At 41.7% G+C, this 18465-nt stretch overlaps 1 protein-coding gene across 1 annotated transcript in view; it reads right to left on the bottom strand.

The window, feature by feature from the left end:
• The window catches only part of MEGF9 (multiple EGF like domains 9), a gene marked incomplete at its 5' end in the record, with an annotated part of 84926 nt that extends 73894 nt beyond the window's left edge, over window positions 1-11032 (bottom strand). The window contains one exon of the mRNA XM_082656566.1: window positions 10432-11032. Within this exon, the coding sequence (XP_082512692.1) occupies window positions 10432-11032 (601 nt within the window). The remainder of the gene's footprint in view (window positions 1-10431) is intronic.
• Window positions 11033-18465: the final 7433 nt, after the last annotated feature.

The following is an 18465-nucleotide window of genomic DNA, read 5'->3' as shown; positions in this document are numbered from 1 at the left end:
TCTAGAGCCCCGAGCCACAACTACTGAGCCCTCGTGCCACAACTACTGAAGCCCGCGCGCCTAGAGCCTGTGCTCTGCAACAAGAGAAGCCACTGCAATGAGAAGCCTGCTCAGCACAACGAAGAGCAGCCCCTGCTCACTGCAACTAGAGGGGGCCCATGTGCAGCAATGAAGACCCAATGCAGCCAAAAATAATAATAATAAATAAAATAAATATTTTTAAAAACTATAGATTTTAAAAAATAAACAATAAAAATCTAATAAGATCCCTAGTAATATGCCAGTTTCTAGGAAGCATGCAAGACTGAAACAAGTTTCCAAAATCAGTTATTTAAAGAGTGTAAAATCTAAATAAAGGTTTAAATAAAGGTTATTTATTTATAAATATACTAAATAAAGGTTATTTAACGTTCTCCAGCCAGGTTGAAAACATTCCTACCCCTTATCATTTTCCCCGTGACTAGGCAGAATACATTCCTTTTTCCAACTGAATATACTTCCCCTTCCCTAAGAGCTTAGCTGTCTCCCTGGCAAGGATATCATATAGAACAGCTGTTGTATTACCAGTATAAAAGCAATCCCATCTGATCTAATTGAAAAACATATGGATAGACTGAAACCAAACTTTTGGGAGCTCTGTATCTTTAAAGGAAGAGATAACCAAAGACCATCTATTGGTAAAGCCTGTGAACAATGTCATGAATTCAAATTCTGCACAATTTAAACAAAATCTATTTCAAAAACCTACTTTAATTAACTTTTAAGTTCATGCTTTAAATTCCCTAGACAGAATGAAATGGATAAAGAATCAGCTCTGTTTTCAGCCTCTGCTAAGATCTTAGTTAAACCTTCCCTAAAAGTACCAAATCTTAGATGTGTCTTCACTACCCTGATTTGTCAGGTGTCAGAACAGTTTCCTTTCTTGGGTATTGTCTTCAGCAATCTCCTTTCTTCAGAACCACAACTCACTGAGACTAAGCAAATATCTCTGATGCAGATCAAAACTGGTGAGTCAATCACAGAAGTTAGAAAGTGGCCTGGGGTAATATCACCTGAGTTGATCTCATATAAGTGGAGGCTTATCAAGCTTATCATAACTTTTTATTCATTTTTTATGTTATTCATTTATATTTATGACTGTAAAATTAAAACTGGATACATTCATTGAAAAAAAAACTTGGAAAATCCAAAGAAACACAGAGAAGGAAATTAAAAAGACCCATAATCCCATCACTTAGCTTTAGCCACTTAATATTTTGGTGTATTTCTCTCCTTCTATGTATACTGCTACTTAACATAATGTAAGCATTTTAATAGATGCATAATAGTTCAGAGATTACCATAATTTCTTTATCATAGAATTTTAGAGTACAAAGATTCCTATTTCAAATATCTCTACTGAAAAAAACAAACCCAATATATAAACCAGATGAGAGTGGAGCTGATTAAAGTGTGGGCGGTGATGCGGGGGTGTGAGGTGAGGGTGGGGGTGGAGGGCCCAGAAGTAGACCCACTTGGCCTCCTGAGTCCCTATACTGGCTCCCAAACACATCTAAGGAACCCTGGCTTCCCAAATAATACAGTTTAGAAACAACAAATCTAGCCTCTCTCATTTTACAGATGAAATTACTTGCCCAAGATTACAGAACCAGTAAGAGAACTGTGAAAGACCTTAGGGTCCCATGTCTTACATACAAGGGCTCTGCTTTTCCAACTTTAGCTACTTTTTCTACAAAAGGCATCAGATGTACATCTGTATATTGCTGTTCTTCCTTTAAGAAAAATAGAAGGGACAAAGTTATGTAACAAAAAATGAATAATCAATGTAATTTGCTAGATCTCAAAGAACTCCACTTGCCTAAGTAGGTTCTCATACTATTCCTATGAGTAATGGAGAAAAGGAGAAAAGTTCATTTCTAAACTAAGGAAAAGGCCATGAGATTACATTATTTTCCTCAAGAATACACTACACATCTAGTGTAGCTACAAACCACTCCTTCTTCTTCACTCATTCAATCCTTAAATTTTTATTCAGAATCTATTTTGGGCTGGATGCTGGGGATACAATTGTGAACAGAACAAACAGAAGTCCCTGCCCTCATGGACTTCGTAAGCCTGACAGCTTGAGCAAGCTGCTTTCTCTTTCTGAACCTCAGTATTTGCCACCCATAAAGTAAGGATAATAATATTTAACTACTGCTTTGTCTAAGAATTAAATAACATGATGTAAGTAAAAAAAAAAAAAATCCTGGTAGGTAATTAGGCATATAATAGGTGCTCAGTTAACATTAATTACCTTTCCTCCCAGAGCGTTAAATATTAGATTGGTAATGAGAGGTGAGAAAGTACCAAGTTCCTTTGATACTCACACTGATTTGAGGCAACAGAACAAGTATGTTAAAATAATTCCAAACAGATTCCTACACTAGGAAAGAAGTAAATAATATTTCCATCTGAAGAAATGAAATTTACATGAGTTCTCCCAATCAAGTTCTGTAGTTTGCGTTGCTACCTCCATCACCATTTACTTTCAATTATTACTGGGCTCTTTCCATAACATTCAGCCCCATATAGTACTTAGGAAATAAAATATAAAAGTAAGCAATCCTCTTCCCAAAATGCTATTTTTCCATCCCGTAAATATGGGCAGCTAAATCAGTCAAAGATTTACATTCAACAAAATAAACTTAAAGGACAACAGTTTGGGACTTCCCTGGTGGCACAGTGGTTAAGTATCCACCTGCCAATGCGGGGGACACAGATTCGATCCTTGGCTGGGGAAGATCCCACATGCCACGGAGCAACTAAGCCCGTGCGCCACAACTACTAAGCCTGACCTCTAGAACCCGTGAGCCACAACTACTGAGCCCACGTGCCACAACTAAAGAAGCCCATGGGCCTAGAGCCCATGCTCCGCAACAAGAGAAGCCACCGCAATGAGAAGTCTGCGCACAGCAAAGAGTAGCCCCCGCTGGCGGCAACTAGAGAAAGCCCACGCACAGCAACGAAGACCCAATGCAGACAAAAAAATAAATAAATAAAATAAAAAGGAAAAGAAAAGACAACAGTTTGATTTCTTTTTTTTTTTTTTTGGCCACACCATGCGGCTTGTGGGATCTTAGTTCCCCAAGACAACAGTTTGAAATACAAAATACCAAATGTGAAACCCACCAAAAACCTATAAAGTTTTCGTCTATATTCACCAACATAAGTACCAACAGAGGTCAGAACCTGAGGTTTTACTGACTCATATAATACCCAGAAATCTACAAAATATAGATGCCAAAGTCTCGGAGATTCTAAGAGCACCTTGTAAACCGTAAAGCACTGCACACTTGTTAATTATTCGAAGCACTCTGTTCACTATTGACTTTAATTAGATTTCTACAAGGGAAATTCTGTCATTCAAAAGATCTAATATTTGCTTCTCAACCAAATTAAACCTTTTATATTGCTATTTAGCCCAAATACACCTACCCAACAAAAACAGCTCATATTATTCATAAATAGAAAAAGAAATTTGCTACTTATTCAAAGTACTGGATTTTTTTTTTTTGGAGGCAGATAACTTCTGTTATGGCAGGGTTTTTTTTTTCTGTATTGTTCCTCAGGAGAAGGAAAAAAAACAAAAAACCAAAAACAAAAGCTGGTCAATAAAGAAGAGCCAGAACAAAAAGAAAATTTTTTCTTTCATTTTTTTCTAAAAGAAAGAATTAATACCATATCCTGAATATTGTATAAACTATGACATTTTCTTATCAAGTGGGCTTAATAATCTAAATTAAACAGACTTTAAAAACAAATTCATAGGGAAAAAGTCAAAGTCACAAAGAAAGACAGGTTTTGTTCTGAGTGCAAAGTGTTCAACCCTGTGCACCCTGTTACCAGAACGTCTTCAAGGATCTTTTGTTCCCCTGGAAAGACTTCTTGGAAGAATTAGGCTTTGAGGAGGCATTGAAGGAGGACAAATGGGAAATTGTTAAGTAGAGAGGATAATTTGGTTCCTTAAAGAACATGAAAGAATGGATGGGTCCAAGAATAAGAGACAGGAGTAAGAAGAACATACAGAGGAGCTTAAAGTGAAAAAAAATGAGCAAGGAGAACAGAAGATTTTATTTTAATGAAGAAAAAGTAATAGGGAAAGATTTTTCAGACAGTAATACTTATCTGTGGAACAGTGGCATTACTAGAGGAATTATTCTGACACACATTTATCACATGTACTTAAATAGATACAGTTAAAAAGAGCTGAGTAAACCTTTACTGTGATTCAAACACACATGTATCCAGACATAATCTTTATCTTTTTCATGACAATTTTTAAAATATCTCCCTTCAAAGTTACCAGTGCAGTTAGGGTAGTTGTTTCTAGTGAAAAACAGATACACCAAAACGCATACTTGAAAAAAAGACTAAGTGACCAAGAAGAGATACCTATAACATAATCTCAACATTAGTATTAAAGATGTTTATATTATATGTAAAGAAAACAAACAAAAATAAAGATCAAGGCAAAAAGCATGAATTAAAGCTATTTTTAACTAAAAATATCATCTAACACTGTCTTTCAGCCAAACAGATCTTATATTTCTATTCTCTTCTGATCTATTAAGTGCCCTAGAGCAGTAATCTCTCTACCCATAATCTACCCATCAGTAAAAACAGCACCATGATACTTTTCTTCTATTCTTTTTATAAGGGTGCCAAGATGTCTGGAAGTTAATATACACATGCTTAGCAATGCTGAGATGAAAAGTAATGCTCACTTTAATTTTATGGATCTTTATAAAAAATCAAGATAAAAAGACCTAGTTAGATTATTTCAATGTGTAAATTTTCAACTAGCCAGAAGGCTTCCTGGGGACATAATTCAGTAGATTTGAAACTAATGCTTTAGAGTTTAACTGTGCTGTTCCAGAAACTAATCAGACTAAGGAATTTCTGCAGAAAGCTAGGCACTCAGGCCAGGAATAAGATAGAGTGAATTTGAGTAGTCCCTGGGCCTAGCCCTAAAAAGACTACAGACAGTCCTCCCTATCACAGACCATATTAGAACCTAATCAAAGGAAGAGTTAGAGCTATAATTGTACAACATTGTAAAACAGAAATTTTGAGGAGGTGACTAAATAGCTCACAAGAGAATGAAGAGAGTAAATGCCAAAGAACAGGTGAAAATTTTTCAGACTAGTATCCAAGGGCAAATATTTTTAGCAAAATGGTTTCCTTCTCTTATCCTCTATGTAACTATTTCTTTAAATGCCAATAATATGGATTCTGGAACCACAAAGACTGGGCTTGAATCTAGGCTCCACCATAGCTGGGCTTCTCTGAGTCTCAGTTTCCTTATCTATAAAATGAAGATAGTAATAGTACCTAACTCAATTATACCTAACTGTTGTGAGGATTAAGTAAGGTAACATATGTAAGGCACTTAGAACAGTACCTGTAGCATAGTAAGTACTAAATGTGTTTGCAATTACTATTACAGTGGTGCACAGTCCCTCAGACCTGATGTAAATACCAGAAGATCCAAAAAACCAAAAATTTTTCTGTTATTCATTTGGCAGCAAAACCTGACCTGAACAAATGCAAGGCTATTTATAGCTTTTTAAAAAACCCACTCAGTGTGAATATACATGCATTTTGCTGCAAGTATCTTCATGTGTTTCATTACAGGATGCTGCCCTAGACTTCACTGGGGTGTATTTATTAACTTCCTAAAATCTGAAAAATTCTAAATTCTGAAATACACCCAGCCCCACAAGTTTTTGATAAAAGATTATGAACATACCTTATCTTTGAAGCCTGAACAATTTCTATTTCCTTAAAATGAATGGTATCTTCTTAAATAACCATAAGCAAATGACACCCTGAACCTAGCTGTATAGAATTTTAGGATGAAGAAAACGTTTCCCAGTACAGGTAGGAGGGCCCTGAATTCCCAGAATGCTCCTTTCAAATAAAATCCATTCACAATATTTTATTTACATGCCATAGTAGTCAGAGCTTTCAAACTCTAAATTCTAGGACTTGCTTGAAAAAACGCCTATTCTCTTAACTTAGATCACAAATAAATGACTGAGGCTCATTTCGGGGGCATTCATGTGCCCTGAATCATGTGTACCAAACCATCACAGAACTTTACAGCTGGAAGAGACCCTTGAGAACTAATCTAAATCATTATTCCTTCCCTTCCAAACTGTTTTATCCTCCATAAATGTACTCTCCCCTATGAGGTAAGAACAACCTTCCCTAACTTGTCCTTAGACTCTGTCTATAGGAACACCCTGTAGGTGAATGTGAATAAACTGGGTGGGGTACATTGACAGACTCGGGATCCAAAATGATGGGTTGAATCTAACACAATAAATCTTACATGCTTGGCAAATGTCTCAGTTTATACTTAAGAAAATAACAAGAGTTTCCAAGTGCAGAATGAAGAAAGACTCATCTACTCCATGTTTTTTTTTTTTTTTAAAAAAGAAGACTTACCTATCTTAATGGACTCAATGAGTCAACTACATAATGTGGCTGCTAAAAAAGCTACTGTGATTAGGAACTAACTACATCAACAGTGGTACAGCATCCAGAAAGAACAAGGTAACCGCCCTCTCTGCTATGAGCTGGTTAGAGCACATCTGGAGCAATACGTTCAGCTCTGTGTTCAACACTCCAGGAGAGGCACAGAAAAACTGAAAAAGTCCAGAAGAGGGGTAACCAGGATAGTAAGGGAATGTGAAACCATTTCACATAACAGTTGAGGGAGCTGAAGTTATTTAGTCCAGACTCAGAGGGAACATGATCACTGTCTGCAGATCCCTGAAGAACTGTCATGGCCCAGAGAGAGCTGACTTGTTCTGTATGGCCCCAAAGGGCAGAGCCAGAATCAGCTGGTGTTAACCACAGTGAGAAATATTTCAGCTAAGTCCACAGAAGTGTTTCTTGCAATGTAGAGCCACGTTAGGACGCAGTGTCTTCTAAAGTCTTATCTAGCCCTGAAGGTCCATAATTTTAAAAATCAAACATTTGTCATCTCTTCGGTCTCTTACTGTTGATAACTATTATTCTCTAGTATCACAGCTTCTGCCTTCACCCTTCTTAAAATGTCCTACCCAGCCAACCAATCAGTCAAATGTTTTGCCAGGTCTGTGGGAGGAAAATGCTTGCTTGCTGGGCAATTAGTTTCAGTTTGCAGATCAGTGTCTCTACAAACAAAAGACAGCCCTAATTGAGGGGCAGGCAAGAGCTCTGAGCTAGACCTCCTTGAAAGAAATTCTTATTAATTCAAATAGCAGCTAGAAGACCCATCCAAACACGTAATATATTATCTATGGTGTTCAGTCCTTACAGGAACATTAAAATAAAACACCCTGTACCCATCTTCCCAAATGCCAGAGAATCCAACTTTACCAACCTAACTAGGTCTCTCAAATTCAGTTAGAAGTTTTCCTTCTGTCAAAGAGATGCGTTTACTGTTTGAAGTAGACTAAAACCCATGCTCAGATAGAAAGGCCATACTCGATTACATTACTGTAAAGCTAAAATTGCCCATCAGTAGGCCCACAGAGGCAGTTCAGCTTCTGAGAACTAGACACGGGCAATCCACAGTGAATTCACAGAAAACTACAAGCTATGAAAAATTTAAAACGCAGGAGAGCTACAAAAATTGGACATCCTTCTAAAACTTCTGTTGGTCAAAGACCATCATAGACATAGATATATGGTAGTCTATGGAAGTTACTAAAAGCCTTGAACAGCTCAGATGGCAAATATTACTCAATCCAGCTTTACTTCTCCTGAAATTGATTTGGAGTCTACAAAACTCCAGCCAAAGTATTAGAGAATGTAATATATACGTGATGGACTGAACAAGAACACATTCTTCCCTGTGCTTTTTAAAGTGAAGCCCAGAAGCAATCTAAGTGTCCATAAACAAGGGATTAGTTAAATAAGTTATGGTATATACTTACAACGAAAAATGCAACTGCTGAAAAGAATAAGGTAGACCTTAGGTACTAACATGAAAAAAACAGTCCATGATACATCGTTAACTGGATACAGCAAGTCGCAAAACTCTACGACTTGCTATAACCATATATAATTAATATATGTAACATATATAATTATTTCATTTTGAGTTTTTAAAACCTATTTTTAAAAACCCTGTGTTTATGTTCATATATGCCTAGAAAAATGTCTGAGAAAAGATCAAACTGCTAACAGTAGTGACCTTTAGGAACTGACTGGAACTGGGAGGCAGTAAAGGAGTGACTTTCACTCTTTCCTTTGTAGACTTCTGGTTCTTTGTTTTTCGCAAGTAAAGGTTACGTTTGCCGACAAATGCTGTATGAGTCCCCCTGTATGAGGAACCTGGAGTAGGCAAATTCACTGAGACAGGAAGTAGAATGGTTGTTGCCAGGAATTAGGGCGCTGGGGGTGGGAAGTTATTGTTTAATGAATACAGAGTTTAAGTTGGGGAAAATAAAAAAGTCCTGAAGATGGAAGGTAGTGATGGCTGTACAACTTGAATGTACTTAACACCACTAAACTGTACACTTAAAAATGGTTAAAATGGTAAATTTTATGTTATGTATATTTTATCACAATGAAAAAGTACCTTTGTGATTTAAAAATAACAATACAAAAATTATTAAGGTAAAATAACATCAATTACACAGACATTATATACTAACCATTCAAAATAAGCAATCTTCCTACATAAACACTACGGTGTGTTTCAAACTTCGGAAAATCTAATTCATCCTTTTCTACTATATTTTACTAAAACAAATAAAAATCACAAGTCTCTACTAGGTTTCTCAAATGCTTTCTATCCCACAAAAAAAAAAAAAAAAAAAGAAGAAGACCTAGTCATAAGGATAGCTAACACACACCCCCACAGTGTGTTACTCTGCATGGGGAACGGTTGTTCTAAGCTTTATAAATGTACTAAATTATTTAATTTTCACAACAATCCTATGAGCTAAGTACTATTATTATCTTCATTTCTCAGATGAAGAGAGGTTAAGCGACCTGCCCAAGTTTACACAGTTAATAAAGGGCAGAACTACGATTCAAACCTAAGAATGGACTCCAGAGTCCATAGTCTCAACCTCTATGCTTCCTGTCTCTCAGTAATATATCCATCTCTCTATAGGAAGGCCAAAAAAGGTTACAGTCAAAATCCAGCTAGTTAGTACAGCCCTTGAAGCTGGAAGAAATACAAACTTGGCTTTTTATGGGTGAATAATCTGCACTCCTTCTTATGTCAATGCCAAGCTCCAATCCAAGATGTGACTGTATTAAGGCTCATAATCATGTGGGAAAACTCTCCGCAAATTCAATTATAATCCAAAGTCCATACCTGACTCCACAGTAAATCACTGAGCCTAAGAATTAGGTCAGAGATCCATTAATATAAATACAGCTAGACAAAATGGTTTGGACAAATCAAACCCCAACTCAAAGCAAAGGAATTCAGAAACTCTTGACTAACATCTTGACAAGGTAGGTTTTATTTGTTTAGTTCCAGGCCCACTTTAGATCTCAAGGGGGAAAGAACAGAAGTTGTCTCTAACTTTGCTTGAAGACTTCAATCAGCAGGAAGAAGAGCTTTATTTTCTACAGGGACTCAGACAGAAATTGGCTTTTATTAGCATCAGCAAAACTGAACATTCCCCTTAAGGGGGAAAAAACCCGGCATTCCTGCTTAAAATGTGTATTTGTCCAAACATATTGACCTTGTAATTGAGGAAGGGAAAAAAAAATGGTGCAAGGAAGGGATTTAACCTAATTTATAAATGTGCTCAACCTAGATACACACCTGCCCCAAATGACCTACTGAATCTATTTATTTGCAGGGAAAACATGGATTACAATGTCTTTTTTTTGGCCTCAAGTGGTCTGTACTACTGTTTGTAAACAAAATCCTCTCAATATCTTTTCCACCTGTCACATGCACATCTGATATTTATATAAACAAGGAGAAATGAACAACGAAAGTGGAGCTGTAGGAGGAATCCCTTAGACTCAGGTTTTGACCAGTTGGTTTCAGGAGGTACTGGGCTGGCTTTCAAACTTCCCCAAATCACCCAGGCGGAGAGGCAAGGTGAGCGAACCGAACGCAAAAGTTTGCGCCCATTCAGCCTGTCTGACAAAGGCCAAAGAGCCCTGTTTGGAAGGAGGTGCGATGCCTTTCCACGCAGCAGCCGCCCCCCTCCCGAGGACGCACAGCCCAAGGGGGGGACAAAAGACTTTCCAGATTGGGGGCTGGGGGGCAGGCTAGCTGGAGCTTGGACCTCCCCTTGAGAGTCGAAATCTGGGGAACCTTTGGGGCAAGAAATGAGCCATTCCAGCCAAGAGCCCAACGCTAGAGGCCAGGGCTGACAGCCGCTGGGAGGGTCCGGCTGGCGAGGAAGCGCTGAGACTCACCTGGGGGAGGCGGCGAGGGGGCCTCGGTGGCAGGTGGGGTGGGCGGGACGCTGCTGCTGCTGCCGCCGCCGGGGAGAATGGAAGTCGGGATCGGGGGAGTGGTGGGCGCCGGCACCGTGGTCGCTACTGGGGTGGTCGGCGCTGGGCCAGTGGTCGTCGAGAGGGTGGTCGGAGCGGGTCTGGTCGTCGCCCGAGCGGTGGTCCCAGTACGTTCCACCGCAAGAGGTGTGATCGGCGAGGGGCCGAGCGGCGCCCGAAAGGTGGTCGGAGTGGGTTCGGCCCTGGCCCGAGAAGGGGTGGTAGCCAGGGGCTGGGCTGAAGAGGACGCAGCCAGGGGTCGGTGGACGGTAGCGTTCGGGGGTCCGGTCCTCGGGGCCTGGGCCGTGGGAGCCATGGCCTTAGAGAAAGGGTGACTGGGCTCGCCCCCCAGCCCCGGGCCCGGCGACGCGTCCACCTGCCCCGTGGCCCCGCCGCCACCGGTGACATTCCCCGCTGAGGTTGCTGAGGCGGCGGCGGCGGCGGCGGCGGCGGCGGCGCACAACAGGGCGAGGCCGCCCAGGCTCGGCAGGCTCCTCATGGCGCGCTCGGCTTCGCCATTCATTCATTCAGTCAGTCGGTCGGTCAGTCATCTTCTCCTCCCTGCACTCGGACCAGGGAAGCCGCCGCAGCCGCCACCACCACCGGGCGCACCATCGCCACCTCCCTCTGACAGGCGGCCGGCCCCGCGGGCGGGCCCCAGCGCGGAGGGAGAGACCGGGCCGTGCGAGGACAGCCCGCCCTCCCCGATTGGCAGCCTGACCCGACCAATGGGAGGCCACGCTAACTCACGTGACCCACCCGCTTCCCGGCCTCTTTGTGGCCCCGCGGGCCAATCAGAGGACGTCAAGGAGAGGGGGCGGTGCTAAGGCGGGAGGAGGGTGGTGCGAGCACAGCACCAGCCGGTCCGGCTAGCGGCAGCCACGGCTTTGTCTGCCCAAGGAGTGGGGCGCGGGCCTCGGGCACCGGGCGCCACGGAGCAGACAAAGGACGCGCCCCGCGCGGCAGAAGCCGGGCCAAGTCGCCTGCTCCACTGGGCGGCGAGCGCGACCCGGAGCGGGGATCGAGAGCTTCCCCGCCTTCTTGAACAATGGGGCGCCGGCGGCGCTCCCGGGCTCGGGTGGAGACGGAGCTGGAACCCCAGTGATGGGTGAGGGCGGCTGCAGCGAGGATGTGGAGCCCAGCATTCCCTCTGCTGCCCGAGAGCACCTGGCCTCGGCCCTGCGAGGTCTGCGCTGCATTCCCATTTCAGAGATGGGGAAACTGAGGTCCTTGTTGAGGACCTCACCGAACCAAGACCCACGCCCTCATCAGACACCTGCAGTGGGCCAGGCGCTGTGCCTGGCAGGACGGAGGTTCTAAGAGACCCGTCAGGAGCCGGAGGTGCAAGCTTCCTGCGTGGGGGAGACAGGCTTACATGCACACTTTACTCTAAAACGCCGGGGAGAGTGGGATCGGATGGGGTTGAACCTCAGCTCCAAGTTTCCTGCTGAGTGGTTTTGCGGCCTGAGCGCAGTGTTCTCACCTCTAAAAAGGGGTGGATAGAGAGCTAACATCCCCAACGCCCCCATCCCCCTCTTACAGAGCTGATGTGAGAATTAAGTAATGAATTGAAAGGGCTTAACGCAGTGCCTGGCCCACAGTAAACCCTCATTTACGCTTACTACTCTCAGTGTACTGTTAAGACAAGACCCATGCCGCAGCCCTGCGTGTACCCAAAGCCGCCTGCCTCTTGGGGTGGGTCTGATAGCAGAGCTTGACCCTGGGTGACACTCAACCCTGTGTAAAGCTGGAATTCCGGTGCGCAGCCTCGCACCATCGCCCAGGATTCAGAGCTCGCTCAGGCGCTGCAGCCTCGGCTCAGCAGCTTCTAGTGGCAGCCGGGCAGGGCGCGTTTGTCATCTGACAGGGCTTAATCCCAGCCCCACCGCCAACCCATTCCTGGCCTCCCCTGCGTGATGCTCGCTTTGTGTATGGCTTCCCATTAGTCACTGGTCTCCAACAAGAACGGGGCGATGAGATTTGCATGCGAACCCGTGTATATGTGAATTAAAAATGCACTTCTTTACCTGCATGAGGAGTCGGTGGGGAGAGGATAGTTTTGTGCTTGTGTAATGAAAACATAAATATGTTTGTGAGTCTGTGTGTATGAGTATTATGTGTATTTGTATGAGCTTATGAGTATGGGAGCTAGTATCTTTTTTGCGTATTGTATGTTTTAAGTATCTGCATGTGTACTGATGTGTGTTTTATGTGTATTTTCTGTGTGTCTTTGCATTTGTGAGTACCTATGAGTGTGTCTTGGTAGGTCCATGTATATATGTAAGGGGAGGGGGCAAACTGGGAGGGCTGTGTATGGGTTCTGGTTTCAGAACCATTCAGAATTCAGAATTCTGGTTTCAGAGCAATATTTAGGAAGCACAAATCAAGATTCTGTTTTTACTTCTTGGGGAAGGGAGGGGACAGGTCATGCCTCTTACCCATATTCTTTTGCTGAATCTTTCTAGCCCTTCAAACCCCAACCCAAATACCATATCCTCTAAGAGACTCTTCTGGATCTCTGAGTGGGAATTAATCTCCCCCTCCCCATTTTCCCACTGCCGTTTGTTTGTTCATTGATTATAGCCCTCACCTATCAATCTGTCTCTCCCCTGCCTCTTCCTAAAAGGATTAAGGATGGCTTTCAGAAATACATACAACAGGATAAATAGAACTGCCCACGTGATTTTATTACTTCTCACAGGCTTGCATCAGCGGGAATACTAGAACTTGTGATTTCTGTGTCTGTCTCTCCCATTAGGCTGTTCTCTCTGTTCTCAGTGCTTAGCAAGGGGTAATATGTGTGAGCATTGACCCATGCTGGTTAAATTGAATTAAATTGAAAAGAGATCCTGTGGTGCCCTGGGAAGAGCTTGTATCTTTAGCGTCAGACAGATCTGGGTCATGATTCTGCCAGCTGTGCGACCTTGAAAGAAACCTTTCACCGCTCTGAGCCTCAGTTTCCTCATCTATAAAATGGGACCAATGAATTCTGTCTCACTTAGTTGAGCTGAGGCCTGAAGAGAATGTTTTTACAGAGCCTGGCACACAGAAGTTGTCCGATCTGTGGAGGCTCATTTCATTTATACCAGTGCTAACTTTGAGTCTTGTTGGCCTAAGGACCACAACCAGAAACAACTTCCCCATCAGGGGACATGGCCTGACAGTCACCCTACCAGATATCCCAAGTGATAGCTGAAAAATGCTGGGTTGGCCCTAAGCTGTGCTATATCAGAGATTCAATGGCACTAGGAGAGAAAAGCTGATGCAGCTTCTTTGCCTGAAGAATCACAGAGAAAAGACTAGAAGGCCTTGCCAAAGTAATCCAGGCCAGCTCCCTGCCTCAGACAGGGATCACCCCCACCATGGGTTCTAAAACGAGTTAATTACCCTGTAATAAGTATAGAAAATGTTGAATTTTTTGGAAAGGTGATTTAAGTGTATTAACGTTGATCCACTCAACATTTAATCCTTAAATTTCCTGTTCTGCCTTTATCTCTAAAGTGCAAGATAACATTTTTGTTTGTTTGTTTCTTAGGAATAATATTTTATTTTTGTGTTTAAAAATTGGAAATGCTCCAGATATCCAAATCAGAGAAAGTTGTTATTAAATCTCTTCAATTTAATCATATAAAGTCATTGTAAGGGTGGCTATGAAGACATTATAGTGAATATTAATAATCGACCATTGAGCTCTTACTACATGCTAGACATTATACTAAGAGCTACACATTAATTCTTTTGTTTAATCCTAAGAACAACCCCAGGAAGTAGGTACTATTATTATCCCTATTTTACAGCTAAGGAAACTAGGCCACAGGGAGGTTAAGCAACTTGCCCAAGGTCACTTAGTAAATGATAGAGCCAGAAATCAAACTGAGGCTGGCTGGCTCTAGCTGGCACCCTTAACAACTCTGCTGTAAAGGGAAAATGCTTATGAAATAATTTTAAGAAAAGAGAAAATAAAAATTAGAGCTATGACGCTCTGTGTAACAGAATGTCATTTGGTACTTTTCCTGTGGCTCCAGAATTGCAGCTAAGGCCCAGGGCTCTAAAGAGAGCTGTCAACCCATCCATGGCATCCGGGCCTCTGGACTTAATGAGGGGTGGTGAGGAGGCACAGAACAGCAGGGGGCAGAGAGGGCTGATTCCTCTTTGTATCTTCGGCACCTAGCACAGTGGCAAATACAGAGAAGTGAATTGTATGTTGAGCTAAACAAGGCCTTATGATGTGGCAGACACCGTTCCAGGAGTTTTGCATTCATAACCCATTTATTCCCCAAAGGTAGGACTATCATCTGTACTTTAAAGGAGGAGAAAAGGAGCCTCTGAGAGGTTAAGGGATTTGCCCAACATCTGCCCAGCTCCAAAATCCAGGCTCTTCTCCAGACTCCACAGGCCATTTACGTAGCTACTATGCCTTGCACATAGTAGGAGCTCAGTGAACGCAAAGAAAGAACAGGTATACACCAAATTTAACCCTCCTGCTAGAGCAGCATTTAAGAAAAGAGAAGCTTTGAGAGTAAGGAAAGAAGGCATAATAATGTAATCAGCAAAATAACTTCATCTCCAGATTTCAATAAAACACAGAAACTTTCCCCTTTCTGGTTTCATTGAAACAGCAGTGCTGACATGGACTATTTCTTTTTTTTTTTTTTTTTAACATCTTTATTGGAGTATAATTGCTTTACAATGTTGTGTTAGTTTCTGCTGTATAACAAAGTGAATCAGCTATATGTATACATATATCCCTGTATCCCCTCTTGCATCTTCCTCCCACCCTCCCTATCCCACCCCTCTAGGTGGTCACAAAGCACCGAGCTGATCTCCCTGTGCTATGCAGCTGCTTCCCACTAGCTATCTATTTTACATTTGGTAGTGTATATATGTCCACGCCACTCTCTCACTTCGTCCCGGCTTACCCTTCCCCCTCCCCACATCCTCAAGTCCATTCTCTACGTCTGTGTCATGGACTATTTCTAATCCTGCCAGAGCCTGGGCTCCTATAAGATGTGGCCAGATGCAAGGTTTGGCATCATCTGCAGACAACTTTAGTTATTGGGGCCACTATTAGCAAAGCCTGCTCAGCAGAGTCACAGAAAGAGAAATACAAATGGCTAAGCCACATAAAGCACTGTGTATTCAACTTAAGTCATCAAAGATTTGCAAACTGAGACAATAAGTTACCATTTTTTTTAACCTATTGATTTGGCAAGAATTTTTTAAAACTGGTAATACTTGTTGCTGGCAAGGGAATGCCTCACATAACTGATGAGAATGTAAAATGTAAATGATATGTAAAATGATACAACCTTTCCAGGAAGCCTTAAGCCTTTGACTCGTTATTTCCACTTTAAAAATCCATTCAAGAGAAATAAACAATTAGATGTAAATAAAGCTTTATGTATGAAAATGTTCATCAGAGTGTTATGGATAATAATGAAAATTAGAAAAATCTAAACAGATAACAGGGAATTCCCTGGCGGTCCAGTGATTAGGACTCCACGCTCTCACTGCCGAGGGCCCGGGTTCAATTCCTGATCTGGGAACTAAGATCCCACAAGCCAAGTGGCTCGGCCAAAACATAAAAAAAATAAACAGATAACGGTAAGGAGAGGTTAAATACTTTGTGCTGTTATGCCCTCCCTATGTTGGCACACTATACATCCATAAAAACTGATATTCATGGGGGCTTTCCTGGTGGCGCAGTGGTTGGGAGTCCGCCTGCCGATGCTGGGGACGCGGGTTCGTGCCCCGGTCCGGGAAGATCCCACATGCCGCAGAGCGGCTGGGCCCGTGAGCCATGGCTGCTGAGCCTGCGCGTCCGGAGCCTGTGCTCCGCGACGGGAGAGGCCACAACAGTGAGAGGCCCGCATACCGCAAAAAAAAAAAGAAAAGAAAAGTCCATATATTGTATGACTCCAGCTACATGACATCCTGGAAAAGGCAAAACTATGGAGACAGTTAAAAGTTCAGTGGTTGCCAGCGTGCGGTGGGGCGAGGAGGGATGAATAAGTGGAGCACAGAGGATTTTTAGGGCAAACAAAACTACTCTGAATGATATTATAATGATGTATACATGTCATTATATATTTCTCCAAACCCATAGAATGTACAACACCAAGAGTAAACCGTAATGGACTGAGTGAATATGATGTGTCAGTGTAGGTTCATGAAGTTTAACAAGTGTACCACTCTCTCTTAATAGTGAGGGAGGTTATGCATGTGTGGGGCAGGGGATATATGGGAAATCTCTATACCTTCTCAATTTTGCTGTGAACCGAAAAACTACAATAAAAAAATAGTTTTATTAAAAAATAGATTACATGGTTATTTGTACTATGATCTCAATTATGTAAAATAATATGCAAATATATATTCATATATTACTATATTCATATATTATTTTACATAGTATGATACATGAATATATTAATTATATATAATATGAATATATTATTAATTATATATAGTATTAACTATGTATTAATATGAATATAACATTTTATATATACATAAAATAAAAGACTAAAAGGGAATATACCAAAACATTAACAATCTCTGTCTCTGAATGATTGTATTATGGGTATTTACATTTTTTTCTCCTTCATACTTTTTCACATTTTTCTTTTTTTTTTTTTTTTTGCAGTAAGCACATATTACTTAAATAATCAGAAATAACCCACAATAGAACTCATTTGGATCTGGGGATATGTCTGCCAACCACATTCTGGATCTGCCTCCATGGTATCTCTTCTCAAGATGATGAGGAAGAGAAAGTTTTAAGTTGTAAACTCACATTAACTACAAAGTGCCTTCCCCAAGGAAGCTAAATGTTGAAATCCTGCTTCAAAGTCCTTCTGATGCTAAAATAAGCTCAGAAAAGCATTTGCTGCAGTTCTTGGAGATCCACTGAAGGACGTCATTCACAGTGGGCACCAAATCAAACCCTCACTCGTCATCAGCACTGGCTGCAGAGCAAAGAATTTGAACCATCTAGAGGAGGAATGGGGTCAGAGCTTCACAGATAACTCTTTCCCTTAGGTTGCTATAATTATAATACAGGGGATTACTGACAGGTGCAGAACACACAAAGCTTTCCCAATCATTGTCTTGTTTGAGCTTTGCAACCACTCTGGAGAGATGGTGGTGGTGGTATTAGTAGTAGTAGTAGTAGTAGTAGTAGTAGTAATAGTAGTAGTAGTGTAATAATAATAATAGTGACTAACATTTACTGAGCACTTATTATATGCCAGACATCCATGCAAAACACTTCATGCACATTATCCCTTCTAATCTTATACTGTGAGGTAGGAGTGATTATCTCCACTTTATAGGTCAGTAAACTATTGCTTAAAGAATTCAAATGACTTGCCCAAGGTCACCAAACTAATAAATGGAAGAACTAGGATTCATAGCCATTTTTTTAGTCCTCAGGTCCAGAGTGATTTCCACAACTGCTTACTGAACTTCCTCAACTTTAATTTTTATTGCTATTGTTATCAGGAGAGACATTAGTGCAGCAGTAAAGAGTGCCTGGCTCGAGGAGCAACTAAGCCCGTGCACCACAACTACTGAGGCTGTGCTCTAGAGCCCACGAGGCACAACTACTGAAGCCCACGTGCCACAATTACTGAAGCCGACGTGCCACAACTACTGAAATCTGCATGCCTAGGGCCTATGCTCCACAACAAGAGAAGCCACCGCAATGAGAAGCCCTCGCACCGCAACAAAGAGGAGCCCCTACTCGCTGCAACTAGAGAAAGCCCACGCACAGCAACGGAAGACCCAATGCAGCCATAAATAAATAAATAAATAAATAAATAAATAAATAAATAAATAAAATCTAAAAAAAAAAAAGAGTGCCCGGCTCAATCCTGGTCTTTCTAGCTGTATAACTTTGGACAAGTCACTTTAGCTCCGTGTTTCAACGTCCTCCTCTGTAGAATGAGGATCATA

This window comes from Grampus griseus (genome assembly GCF_964374135.1).
Source record: "Grampus griseus genome assembly, chromosome: 6".
Classification (NCBI taxonomy): domain Eukaryota; kingdom Metazoa; phylum Chordata; class Mammalia; order Artiodactyla; family Delphinidae; genus Grampus; species Grampus griseus.
This window is presented reverse-complemented; position numbering and strand designations above follow the sequence as displayed.